The sequence below is a fragment of the Rissa tridactyla genome, chromosome Z (assembly GCF_028500815.1).
Source record: "Rissa tridactyla isolate bRisTri1 chromosome Z, bRisTri1.patW.cur.20221130, whole genome shotgun sequence".
In the NCBI taxonomy this organism is placed as follows: domain Eukaryota; kingdom Metazoa; phylum Chordata; class Aves; order Charadriiformes; family Laridae; genus Rissa; species Rissa tridactyla.
Window position 1 is genome coordinate 57,403,499 of NC_071497.1, and position 13,516 is coordinate 57,417,014.

Below are 13,516 nucleotides of genomic sequence, written 5' to 3' on the forward strand. Positions count from 1 at the left end.
CTGAGGCTGGATTCTTCACATTAATAAGTTAATTCTTACCTGCATATACTTCTTTATATTTACTCTTAGAAGGAGTCGCCTTAAAGCTTTCACTAATTTTTTTAGTAAAACTTTGTCTTAGATTTTGAATTGTTATGGAACCAAAAGGGGGATTTCTAAGTGTTTTAGTTGGTTGTATGAAAAAAAGGCTCATAACTACATTTTACAGTCAACATTTTGGCTTGCAAAAAGTGAGCCACCTGACTGATGGAGAAAATGAGGCTTTGGGATTTACGTTTAACTGAGGGCCTTTGAGAGACCACATCAAGCAGTGCAATTAAATGTCTAATACTGACACCAGAAAGCAGAACCAATATTGGAACAAAGCTACATAGTTTGGTTTTATCCAAGATTTCATGCAGAAGATATGATTCTGTAGTCCTTCGAAGGACTATTACTGACATGTCTTCCCTCCTCCCCAGAGTATTCAGACTACACTTGTTTTTCAAATTTTTCTCCTAAAGAATCTTGGTTAAAAAAATTCTATTGCCTCCAAACCATAACCATGTATTTACATGGTTAGTCCACAGTCCACAGTCTTTTAAAAATAAGCTATTGCTGCTAAAATAACGATTAAGGGCATGAAAATTTCTCATTAACAAGCCTTTTCACTTTTTCAAGTGAAATTAGTGATATTTTTGCACAATGCCAGGCTTACTAAATGCAGGGTACAGCTATGAAAATTCACATAGTTAAAAGAGGTGTCAGGAAGCGACTTTTTGATTATTTTGTTTCTTTTGGTCTGCCTTTTGTTTTCAAGGTGGTCCTAGATGTTGGCTGCGGATCAGGAATCCTCTCATTTTTTGCAGTGCAGGCTGGAGCTAGAAAAGTCTATGCTGTTGAAGCCAGTTCAATGGCAAAATATGCAGAGGTAAGTGTTTTTCACCTGAGCCAAGTGTTAGAATGGTGTAGAGTGAAAATGTTGAGAACTCTAGAACTGTGCCTCAAAAAGGCTGAAGGCTTCAGTGTGATTTTTGTAAGAAGCCAGATCTCTAATGGGCAACGGTTTTTGGAAGGTAATTTTTGAATGTGTTCTAAATGCTCTCATGTCATGTAATGTCACAAATAAACCGTTTGATTGTTGTTTCTGTGAAAAATGGTGAACAGTCATAACTGTGATTAAACTTTTTTTACTTTCAGAAGGAAAAAAGAATAAACTAGATGTTGTTTTCATGTGCAAAAAAACATTTAGGTGTTTTTTTCCTAAGACTCTTGAACATCTGTGTGATCAGGCAGTTGAGTTAGTCTCCTGCTAAGTGTGATCATTTAGGTCTTTCTTACAAAACTGTTTTCTTAGGGTTTAAAGAGGACCCAAAGAATGCACTTACTTTTAAAAGATATTTTTCAGGCATTGTTTTTACTAAGCATTCTAATATCATTTAAAAAATAATAAAAATTAAGCACTCAAAGTGGTATTCATAACTAAATGCCTTAGGAGAAGTTCATGTCCTTAAAAGTGCTAATCCTAAATAGCAGCAACAGCAAAAATCTCTGTGTTTTCCTCTCACAGTCTCTGCTTATTTAGAATCATAGAGTTGTTGAGATTGGAAGGGACCTTTAAGATCATCGAGTCCAACCATTGACCTAACACTGACAAAAAACAGCACTAAACCATATTGCTAAGCACTACATCTACACGTCTTTTAAATACCTCCAGGGATGATTTAGGTGAACATCAGAATGTGTGAGGCGAAGTGTGAGCATTATCATTATAAATTTTGTCAATATTGATCACCTCTAGCTGAGTTTTAGAAATAGTTTTATGTGGAAGAGGGTGAAAAGTGGTGAGGTGGAGGATTTTTCATCCCATACCTAGAAAAAGTTTGCAGTATCTGGATGTTAATTTTTCTTTTTGCTGTACTGGTCTAGAATGTAAATGTCCATGTGCAACATTAGGAGTCCATAGTTCCTCTAAGTCCACACAGTGAGCATTCATCAGTTCAGTGAAAGTTCCTCCTGTATGTCCTGATCCAGCCATCCAGCCTTGCTCTTGGTGAAGGCTGGCGAGCACCAATTGTCAACTGTAACATTGTGAAGAAAAAGCATTGCTGTTGGAAATTGAGATAATCTGTTTAGGTCTTAAAGAAGAAAAACGTGGATATTAGACATTTTCATTTCTCTCCAGATAGAAGTAGTTATTAATGTATAAATTATTTGAATTTTTCATTCCAGTTTAAATACGGGATTCAGTAATCTCCCCATACACATTTTGCATTAATTTATGTATTTGGGAAAAATGTTTTCTCATACAATCATTTTCTACTTCTGCCTCATTTGTGTTGCTATTGACAAATGTTTTCTTCTTATGTCTGTGTTAAGTTTGGAATTGGTGACGATGTACTAGCCTGACATGGCATATGTGTACTGAAAGAACATTTCTATTTTCTTATTATGATTTGAATAATTAGAAAGATTCTTTGTAATTAAAGGGATGTGTTTTCTGATGTCTGTCATTTTGTCAGACCTTTCAAAAATAGTAAAAATGTTAATATATGGAAGGTATCTCTCAGCCGGAAGGGTGGAGGGTGGTTCTTATTTCACACAGGATTTTGTAAACAGATAAGATTTTGTACAGTGTCTTTGTTTCATAATAGACAGAAGTTTTATTTATGAAAGCATAACACAAAGAGCAAAAGAGAACTTGCTTTTCCTAATAGTAGTGTACTGTGTAGTAGTGAGTATAATGTGGTTTGTTTTTTTTAAGTTTTCGGTCACAGGTTTGAACTTGACTCCAGTCAGAAGTAAGCAAAATCACTAGTTGTGAAATCGCACATGCTGCATCTGTAGTGTATCAAATATTGTGTATTTTTTAATGCAATGTAAATGTGAGTGATATACCTGGCAACTTACTGGTAGAGAAATAGCATTGATCCATTGGTTTTAGAAATTGAATTGCTTTTCTCTTGGGGTGGATGAAATGCTAAACTGCTTAAAACTATGATTGATAAAGAGAAGTAAAGAACCTTAAGCAGCTGTAGATACTGGCAAACACTGGCTAAAACGTGAGAGTCTTGGTTTGATAATTCATAGATTTTTGGTCATTTCCTTCTCCGTCTACTTCCCAAATGGTACTCAGTATTCATAAGAAATGTAATGGACTTCTATAGTCATAAGTTCTTGTGAAATTACTCGTGAACTGTATTGAGATCATCTAATCTATTAACACATAATATGTTTTAAGAATTTAAGTTTATTGAGTATAAAGATGCTTAGCCTTAGGTACTCTTATTTATCACCTCTTAATATTCGACAGTGGGATTTCATTAGTATGGATTATCAAGTATCTGGATTAAGAGAAGAGCATTACTTTCCATCCATTTCTTCTCTCATTTCTATATGGATTTATTGTATTGTTCATCTGTTTCAGGTCTGTGTGATAATATTGAATGTGAGATTAACGAGTCTTGTTCCTTTTTTTATTTTTTTTCTATTTTAATACAGAATACTTGAAATGAATACAACGAACTACTGAATGAAGGGAAATTATATTTGAACAATGCAAATTAATGGTGTAATACTTCTTACTGAGAGATTTGTTGGGTTTACAGTAAATTCCTCTTCATGGTTGGAGGTTTATTTTGAAAGAATGATATTAAAAATTTAGCACTACAGTTCAGTTACCAGGAGTCAGATGCCTATTTGACAGTGTTGAAAACTGTACTGTTTATAGATGTGCACTAGTATAATGTTTGAAAATTCTGTTGGAGGGAAAATTCGTAGAAGCTGCTGTATTAGGAAACATACTGTTGTTGCTTGGCCACTCATTTATTTTAGGTATTTGCTGGAGAGTATCTCGTGTCTCTATCACTGTGTTATGTGTAGTAGTTGGGTGGCTTTTTGATTGGTTTGCAGTATACTTGCATTTCTGTTTTGTTCCATGGCCTCATTAAGCTGTTCAGAAAAGCTAGACAGATGTGAGCCTCTTTCTTATGGTTGCTATATGTTTGACATAATTCCAGTGAAGCTCATACAGGTTTACATTAGACAAGTTTGATTTGCATTTAAGCTGAAAATGACAACAGAAGATTAATTCCGAATATATATAATTTTAAAATGCAACTCATTATTACAGTCCAAGGAACGTAATATTTATTCCCCTCTCCACTATTTTGCTGTTTCCCTACACTGAAAAGAATAGCATTCAAAGGAATTATGAATTAATAGTAGTGTCACCTATTGTTTAATTTCATGTTAGTCTGGTCTACCTATTGGATATCGTTTTTTCATGAACACAGACAATAGTTTCTGAATGGCACCCTGTCCCCCAGATGTGTCAGCTGCACCACTCACCTTGGTGTGGTCTGCAAACTTGCTGAGGGTCCACTCAATCCCACTGTCTCTGTCATTGATGATGATATTAAGCAGCACCGGTTCCCTGAGGGACACAACTCATTACTGGTCTCCATCCAGACATTGAGCCGTTGACCACTACCCTCTGGATGTGATCACCCAGATAATTTCTTGTCCACCAACCACGTCACTGATCAAATCCATATTTCTCCAGTTTAGAGAGAAGGATGTTGTGGGGGACCGTGTCAAAGGCCTTTCAGAAGTCCAGATAAACAATATCCATAGCTCTTCCCTTGTCCACTGAGGTAGTCACTCCATCATAGAAGGCCACAAGGTTGGTCAGGCAGGACTTGCCCTTGGTGAAGCCATGCTGGCTGTCTCAAATCACCTCCCTGTCCTCCATGTGCCTTAGCATGGCTTCTAGGAGGATCTGTTCCATGATCTTCCCAGGCACAGAGGTGAGGCTGACAGATCGGTAGCTCCCAGGGTCCTCCTTTCTACCCTTTTTTAAATGGGTGCAATGTTTCCCTTTTTCCAGTCACCAGGAACTCCACCAGACTGCCATGACTTTTCAAATATCATGGAGAGTGGCTTGGCAACATCAGCCAGTTCCCTCAGGACTCTGGGAGGCATCTCATCAGGTCCCATAGACTTATGTATGTTCATTTTTCCTCAGGTGGTCACAAACCTGATCTTCTCATACAGTGGGAGGGACTTTGCTCCCCGAGTCCCTGCCTTGTGGTCCACCCACTCCAGAGGTGTGGGAAGAGATTTTGCCAGTGAAAACTGAGGCAAAAATGTTGTTGAGTACCTCAGACTTCTCCTCATCCTTTGTTGCCAGCTTTCCAGTTGTGTTCATCAGGGGAGTACACTCTCTTTGACCTTCCCTTTCTGGCTGACACGCCTGTAGAAGCCCTTCTTAGTATTCCTTGTGTCCCTTGCCAAGTTCAGCTCCAGCTGTGCCTTGGCCTTCCTGACCTCATCCCTACACAACCCGTCAGCGTCCCTATACTCTTCCCAGGATACCTGTCCCTGCTTCCTCTGCCTGTGCATTTCCTTCTTGCCCTTTAGTTTGACCAGCAGGTCTCAACTCATCCATGCTGGTCTCTCGCCTTCCTCTCCTGATTTCTTACACCTGGGGATCGAGAGCTCTTGCACTCGACAGAAAGTGTCCTTAAAGATCTGCCAGCTCTGTTCTGCTGCCTTGTCCCAGAGGGCAGTTTCCCAGGGCGTCCTGTTGAGCATTCCTTGAAGAGCTGGAAGTTTGCTTTCCTAAAATTCAGGGTCCTGACTTTACCCTTCTCCTGACCCGTGTACCTGAGGACTGTGAGCACCACCAGTACATGATCACTGCAGTCCGGGCTGCCTCCACTCTTGGCGTCACCGATTAGCTCGCTTGCATTGGTGGCCATCAGGTCCAGTATCACATCCCCTTTGGTAGCGCTGTCTATTACCTGCCTTAAGAAGTTATCCTCGATGCATTCCACGAGTCTCCTGGATTGCCTACAGCTCACGTGCTGCTTTTCCAGCAGGTGTTGGGGTGGTTGAAGTGCCCTGGCAGGAGGAGAGCCTGCGAGCATGATGCCTCCTTTAGCTGCAGTAAGAAGGCTTCATAGCTTTGTATGATCCATGACATCGTTTATTAGGCTTACAGAATGGTTTTGTGACTCTTTTTGTTTCTCTGTTTCATTGGGTGAGAGATCTGCTGTGTCTGGATATAAAACTGGACCTTTCATGAGGAGAGATGTATGTGAGAAGTTTCTGCTTACCTGTGTGTATTAGAGAGATCTGTTTTCATCTGTTTGTTGTCAAACAAACCCTTACTATTTTGCAAAAGGCTTTTGAGCATTTAATTTTTGTGAATGCTGCCATGAAGGAAAGGAAAAAATAGCCAGAACACCAACATGGGCACATTTGGTGGCAGGCTGGTGCAGCTCATTTGAAGTGAATGCATATACCAGATACAAATTTAACTGTTTGTATGTTATTTTAAAGTATCAATTTTATCATCCATCTCACGGCAATCTTGCCCTGCTTTCAAAGTCTTCTGAAATCCCAGAGAATCTCAAGAGAGTGTGGCTGTTGAAAATAACACATTCCTTTCAGTCGCTGACAAAAATTATAAGATACTGGGTGGTATTTTCCCCCCGCCCTGGGTTTTTTTTTTTCCTTCACTAAAGCCATGAAATATTGAAACTACTTTGCTCCTTTTGTTCATACACAATTTGCTGACCATAACTTGGTGGTTGCAGGATTTTATGAAAAACCGTGTGGGAGGTGAAAACATTGTTAAGACACCCACTCAGATATGCCTCCTCTCCTTTTGCCACAGATTTGCTATTGATTCCCAAAGGCACTGAATTAAAAAACTGTACTGCCATCACCCTTAGCTGCTTGTTCTTCAGTTGACAATAAGATTTTTTTTTTAAAGACACAAAATTTGCTAATATTTAGAAAAGAAGCTTCCAATTAGATTAGTAAAAACAGCAAGCTGTCAAGATGAAGATATGTGTTGGGGGTATCCGTATAAGAGATGAAGAAAGAGTTTGTTTAAGGCATATTTTTTAAATGGCATGCCCAATATTCCTGTCTGAGCACCAAAGTCATATTGGTGATGGCAGAAATAACTTTCTATGTTTAAAACCCTCAAGTCATGAACGTGCTGCAGAGGGTGAATTAACATAATAATCCTGTCAGAAATAAGTTCAGTTCAAACCAGATAGAAATATTTGGGACAAAGAGTTAGTTTATAGATGTTTAGCCTCCTCCTTATAGCCTCCTCAAAGTGATTTATTTATTTATTTATTTATACATCTCAGTTTTGGACTAATAGTGCCTGGGAGTAGACGATAACAGTGTTTTATGTGCATTTCATAGAATATGCTTGTGTTCTGTGTCTCTTGCAAATTATTTCTATTACTTATGTAGAATGTTACTCTTGTAGAAAAGAGGTGCATGGAATTTGTGGGAGACTGTAGCTCTCCGATATTTCATGTCAATTAATTGATTTTTGCTTCTGTTCATGTGATAATGAGCCACCAATCAGAGTTCATCAATGCGTGGTAAATTTCAGTTTCAGAAAAGTCATCGTTGTGTTTAAAAAATGATTTTAAAAAAGGTAGATGTTTAAAACTTTCAAAACCTGCTTTTAATTGCCACCAATCCAGCTAGCTATGAAGTATTAATTAACTCTAATTAAACAGGTGTAAAAATCACAAAAAAAAATAGCTGCCATAAAACGAGTTGTCTTCTCCCTGAAATAAATCAACTTCTTGATCTAGTCTGTCTCAGATATGCATGTAAAAATACTTGCTTGAACTGGCATTCATTGGCTTCCTGACAGTCTCGGAGCACAGACTGAGATTTTTGGCAGATGCAGAATTGCCTTGATTCTTCAGACCACTATCAGAGCGTATGGGTGGGACACTGAGAAGAACTTCGTGTGTATAAGCAGAGGTTTCTGTTCCCGGAGACTCTGTAGCCAAAACCTAGGCTAAATTCCTTTTAAAAATGGACCTTCTACCTGTGTTAAGATTCAGAAGGCCAAAAGCACAGGGAACTTTAGCTTTACCAAGTCATAGCCACACTCTAAAGGAGGTGATTAGTACTGACAGTGTTTTTTAGAGTTTTCTTTGGTTTTGTTGTATCTAAGGGAAGAAAAGCAAATAAACATTGAAGATTTTTTTTTAAGTTGTGTAATAATAATAATAATGCAAAATAGCAATGAAAAAACTTTTCTGTTTGTCTCCATCCTAGTATTTACAGTAAAAGTAAAAATTTTCCTAAAACAAGCATCTGCACTGCATGTGATAGAGGTATTGTAATTTTCTGCTGCCCTCTAGCGGACTATGTGAGTTATCGGTCGCTCTGAAATGAGTTAGGATTCTTGCTTTTGCACATCCATGCTGCTGCTGAGCTGTTATTTGACAGCTATTTTTAGATTCAGAATTCTCCTGTGAGAAAAATGGTAATTTCATTTCCAAAATGAAATCACATCATGTGTCTGCTCACATAGTCTGTGTTATAAAGATCTTTTAAACCAAAATCTGTCAACCTGTTCTTAGAAATTGATACAAACACTTCTCAGCAAAAGAAGCAGAAATGTTATTTACCTAATTGATAGCATGTTGGCATACAATTATTTTTGTTTTCTGTAGTGGTTTTATTTATCATATTAGCATGTAGTTTATATTGGTAGGTTATGGCTGAAAATGATTAATCGTATCATTCAAGCTTTAATGCAAATCGTTCACACAGCTTCGGTTAGCTATAAGCAAAAAAGGTGCTACAATTCCACTGGAGAGTATTGAGAAGTTATTTAATAGATAGCATTTCACTTCATTTGAACGAAGCTAAATAATTCAAATATTTGATATAGGAACATAAAATTATTAGGACTTTATGAAGTATTCTGGTCTCTTCTATACGTTGTTCTGGGTTGAGTTTTTTACTGACTGCTTTAGCATATTCACATTTCAGTGAACTAGCTAATAACATTAGTCCGTCTTTCGTTAGTTAGAATGAGTCATAAGTTTGATCGCTGTGACCTAAGGCCCAGTCTGTTTTGGAAAAGGTTTGCTGAAGTAATTGTGCACTTCTATTGATGTTACAATCATACCAGCGCAAGTACATCTGTGAGTGAGTGTTTTCTGTTACTTACTGGATTGCGTATACTTGTTTTTCCTGGTATTTCTGGACATCAATACAAATCTCCTACTGTGCTGTTGCAAAGGGTGCTTCATTTTACAGAGTCTTCCAGCAGACACCTCAAATTAGTGTGAAATAATTGCTTCTTTATAAGTTTGTGCCAGAATAGCCCAGATTCTACTCCTTATTTAAACATAAAAGGTTTAGATATTTCCCTGTATATCTGAGTACAGCACAAATAGGGTATGCATAGGTATATGTCTAGATATACAGAGGCTTTGAAAAGGTTGTTCTTTTCCATTATAACTTGCTGGGTTGAATATAAAATTTTAGGTCCATTTCTTCTGTTCATTAAACATTTTGCTCCGAGGTTCACTATGCACATAGAATTGGATAAATCTCCAGTATCCTGGCTCTAAGAACTGGCCCATTTAAATGTGTTTATGTGAATATGCGCCATTTACGCTTAGAAATTACTTACTGCCAACTTTTTAGCACTTGAGTTTCTTCATCCTTTTATGACTATGTAACTCCCTCAAGAACAGAATTTTTAAAAATTTGGAGAATTATGAAACCCTTTCTTTGTAATCTTATGTATTGAATTAAAATAGCCATCTTTCCCTGATAGATAGATATTTTTTCTTGTAGATATTGATTACAGTTATCTCTTACAGGGCAACAGTACTTGTACTGTCACCTGCTGATTCCACACAATGCATTTCCTGGAGTTTGCTCCAGTGAGCCTCAGTGTTTAGAAATTCTGATTAGCAGGGAAAAATACGTTACCTTTCTATTTTAGTCTGATTAATAGAACGAGGTAGTTGGTTTACATTATGGGTGGTTTAATGCTAATTAAAGATCTCTGATATAAATTCTGCTAATCAAAGGAGTCAACACTTTCTGTATGCTTTTGTTTTTCCTCCAGCTTTTGGTGAGAAGCAACAACCTTTCTGACAAGATCACAGTTCTGTCTGGAAAAATTGAGGAGATCTCCCTGCCTGAGAGTGTTGATGTGGTAATTTCTGAACCGATGGGTTATATGCTGTTCAATGAAAGGATGTTGGAAAGTTACCTTCATGCCAAAAAATGGTTGAAGTCAAACGGTGAGTGTGTCACCACAGCTCCCCCGCCCCCACGTAGCGAAAGAAAGATAAAAAGCTTCTGAAAGAAGAAGAAAAAGAATTATTGAATTGGTAGTCCAGGATTGTCTGGTTTTATACCCTCATTCCATCTCTAACACCAACATCTAGGGGGCCCAAGGGAATTAATATAATGAGGCAGCCGCCGTTGCTATTGTGCTGTGCTCTGACTTCTGGCTGTTTCACAGCGCAAGTAGCTTTTGAGTGTGCTGCTGTTGCGCTGCTGAGTTCTGCTTGTGTTTTAATCTTAACCTGCTGCTGTATACAATATGATTGCATCTCTGTTGTAACATATCGCAATAGATGATGGCACACTAGCCTCAACTGCCAGACAGTGGAATGTAAATGAGAGCAGAATGGTCAAATAAGGATACGCTTTTTTTTTTTTTTTTTTTTTTTGTGGCAAGACTCTAATGTATGGTTTTTGGGAAGACTGTGAAGTTCAATTTGTTTTGATTTCCTTTCATGGGACTTCTCCCAAATACCTTATTCTAATGCTTGGATGTTGACTTTTGAGTGACATGTGGGAGATTCACAGCATTCAGTGCTCTGTCTTTCATCCCTCTTGTGTCTGGAGGAGTTTTGAAGGCAATCTTTAAGTTCCATGGCCTTATGGGAATCTTTGAGAGCCAAATCTGGGCATCCAGTTGCTGAATGACAAATCTTTCTACGTGAACTGCTGAAAATGAACTATGAAGTCTCTCTTTAAAAGTCTCCTTTAAAAGAGACCTTTTTCCAGTAGAATTTCTGCAGCATGGAAGTTCTTGAAGCATGGGCTGGATCTGTGTCTCAATGCAGAGAGCTAATGACTTTGATGTTGAGTTGTTTCAAACTTGCAAAGCCCGTTTGGGTACTATTTTCCAACTCATCCACTGATCTTAAGTCTCACGTTTAGATTCTTAGGGCCCAGTTTCAGAGGAGGGCTCCTGTAAACTGATCAGTAGGCAGCTCATTTTCAGTTTTAAATGAGTGAATACTTTTAAAGATACATGCCTAACTTTCTGATTGCTTACTTTTACAGTGGGAATGAATCACCTTATGTGGTCATTATTAAACTTAATGATTGTATGAGAAGTGAGCTGAAATTGTGACATTTTGAGTAAGTTGCTAATATTTAGTAGCAGTTAGGTTTGGAAACTTTCTGTCTGAAATTCTCTGCAAACTTGTTAATGCTCTCCCCACAGCCAGTCTTAAAAAGCATGCCTATTCTGTGAGTGGGTGTTGTTCTTTATTTAAGTTCCTGTGGACTCTGCCTACATGATGTACTTAGAAAAGGAAAGCTGTTTTCTTTTCCCTCCCCTCCTTTACCTGTCCTCCCCTTCAATTTTGCATTGTGTTTTATACCAGATTAAAAAAGGGTGAAGAAGTATGCTCAAGTGTAGTTCAAAATGACCAGGCTTTGTTTCCTGTTTCCATTGACACACGTACAATAGAATACAAGGGCTTTCATTTAAGCTGCTAGGCAGTCTGATACACTGTCCACAGAAAATAATGGAAGGTAATTCCTCTGATTTCCTGAGCCGTTAGAGTGCAAGATCCTAATGGAAATGGATTCATGCAAACTAGTAGATCAGGATTTCATTCCTTGCTCTGTCACTGATTTGCCACTTCATGCAAATAAAATTCTGTTTCTCAACTTCAACGTCTGTAAAAAAAGAAAAGAAAAAAAAAAGGTGTAGTACCCATTTTTGTATTTGTAAAATTTTCAGTATTTACTCTGACTTGCTATGAGTTTCCTAGATAAAACTCTTAAGAGTGAAGTGAGTATAACTATTCTTCTAAATTTGACCAGAACCATACCTAGCAGTTTAATTCAAGATTAAGTCTGAGCTTTAATGCAACTTGTTCACACAGATGTTATATTTATTAGGTTAGCTATAAGCAAAGAAGGTGCTACAGTTCCACTGGAGAGTGTTGAGAAGGTATTTAATAGATAGCATTTCACTTCATTTGAAGGAAGCTAAATAATTCAAATATTTGATATAGGAACATAAAATTATTAGGACTTTACGTATTCTGGGCTGTTCCATAAATTTTTCTGGACTGAGTTTTTTACTAACTGCTTCAGCATATTCACATTTCAGTAACTCATGCATTAATGAAAATAAATGTTAAGATATCTGAAGTGTATGATGATTGCTACTTCTGAAATGGTGGTTTCTTGCTAGTGAAGACATTTCTGTAGAAACGTCTGGGGACAGTAGAATCATAGAATATCCTAAGTTGGAAGGGACTCAGGAGAATCATCGAGTCCAACTCCTTACTCCACATGGAGCAACCTTAACATTAAAACATGTATTTAAGAGCATTGTCCAAATGCTTCTTGAATACTTGCCTTTCTACTTTATATTCTGTTTTGTTTACTAGGAATGATGTTCCCAACATACAGTGACATTCATTTGGCTCCTTTTTCCGATGAGCAGCTGTACATGGAACACTACTCCAGAGCCAATTTTTGGTAATGGTTATTTATGTCATTTTATTTTTATCCAAGATTCAGTAAAGGTTAAAAATTAAATCAGTTCTTTCATTCAGCGTAGCCTATCTGTCAACATTGGAGGAGAATGCTTTTACGTTTTCCACGTTCACTTCTGCTCTGGCCTACAGTCGTACTGTTTATCATGTAACTCTAAAGGATCTCTCAGGAAGTGATAGAGCTGACTGGGTCTCTCTTTGAAAGAGGAATTGACTCCATGGAGCATCCATCATGAGACGAAGAGTTGACTGTGAATCAGGTGCTACTGTTTCCTTTGCTACACCAAAGCGTAGTATGCTGTGGATGGTGATCACGGTATTGCCTGAGGTCCCAGGTGCCTGAGCACAGGAAAGATTCCTTGGCAGCCTTTACAGAGAATAAGTATTAATTCCCATGTCCTGAACAACTTCCAATTTGGTAGTTACTTTCTGTCCACCTCAACTTTTCATGCAGCTTTATCTAGCGTAAGTTGTACTGCTTTTGCCTTGGAGTATCATACTGCTACTATCCACTGTTGAGCTGTTGCTGTGCTCTATATAGGAGGGAAAATTTACACCAATATTCTAATGAGGAGAAATTGAGATGATTCCATTTCAGCAAACAGCAGGTTTATTTTTAAACATCTCCAGTCCTTCATGTGATACAGATCTGTTAATTTAGAAATTGGCCATTTAGAGATTATTATTTAAAGGTTTTGGATAAAAGGTACTGTGGAATTCTGGGGTTAACTTATTTTTAAATCTTCTGGAAGATGATAAATGCAGCCTCTTAACAGTTCTTTCAGTTTGCAATTCGGAATGTGAACATGAAGTGGTCTTCATCAAACCTATTGGTTGGTTTCACAGGTTAAAGACAATATTTTCTTCCACGCCTAAGTTACAGTACAACTGCTCCTACTCAGAAGGTTTCTTCTGGCTATCCCTGA

The 13,516-nt window shown here is 37.8% G+C and overlaps 1 protein-coding gene across 3 annotated transcripts in view; it reads left to right on the forward strand.

The window, feature by feature from the left end:
- Window positions 1-13,516, forward strand: part of LOC128902344 (histone-arginine methyltransferase CARM1-like) — a 71,174-nt gene that overhangs the window by 40,894 nt on the left and 16,764 nt on the right. For all 3 annotated transcript variants that reach the window (XM_054185184.1, XM_054185185.1, XM_054185186.1), the window contains 3 exons: window positions 800-910; window positions 9,902-10,079; window positions 12,483-12,573. In XM_054185184.1, coding sequence (XP_054041159.1) covers window positions 800-910; window positions 9,902-10,079; window positions 12,483-12,573 — 380 coding nt within the window. The remainder of the gene's footprint in view (window positions 1-799; window positions 911-9,901; window positions 10,080-12,482; window positions 12,574-13,516) is intronic.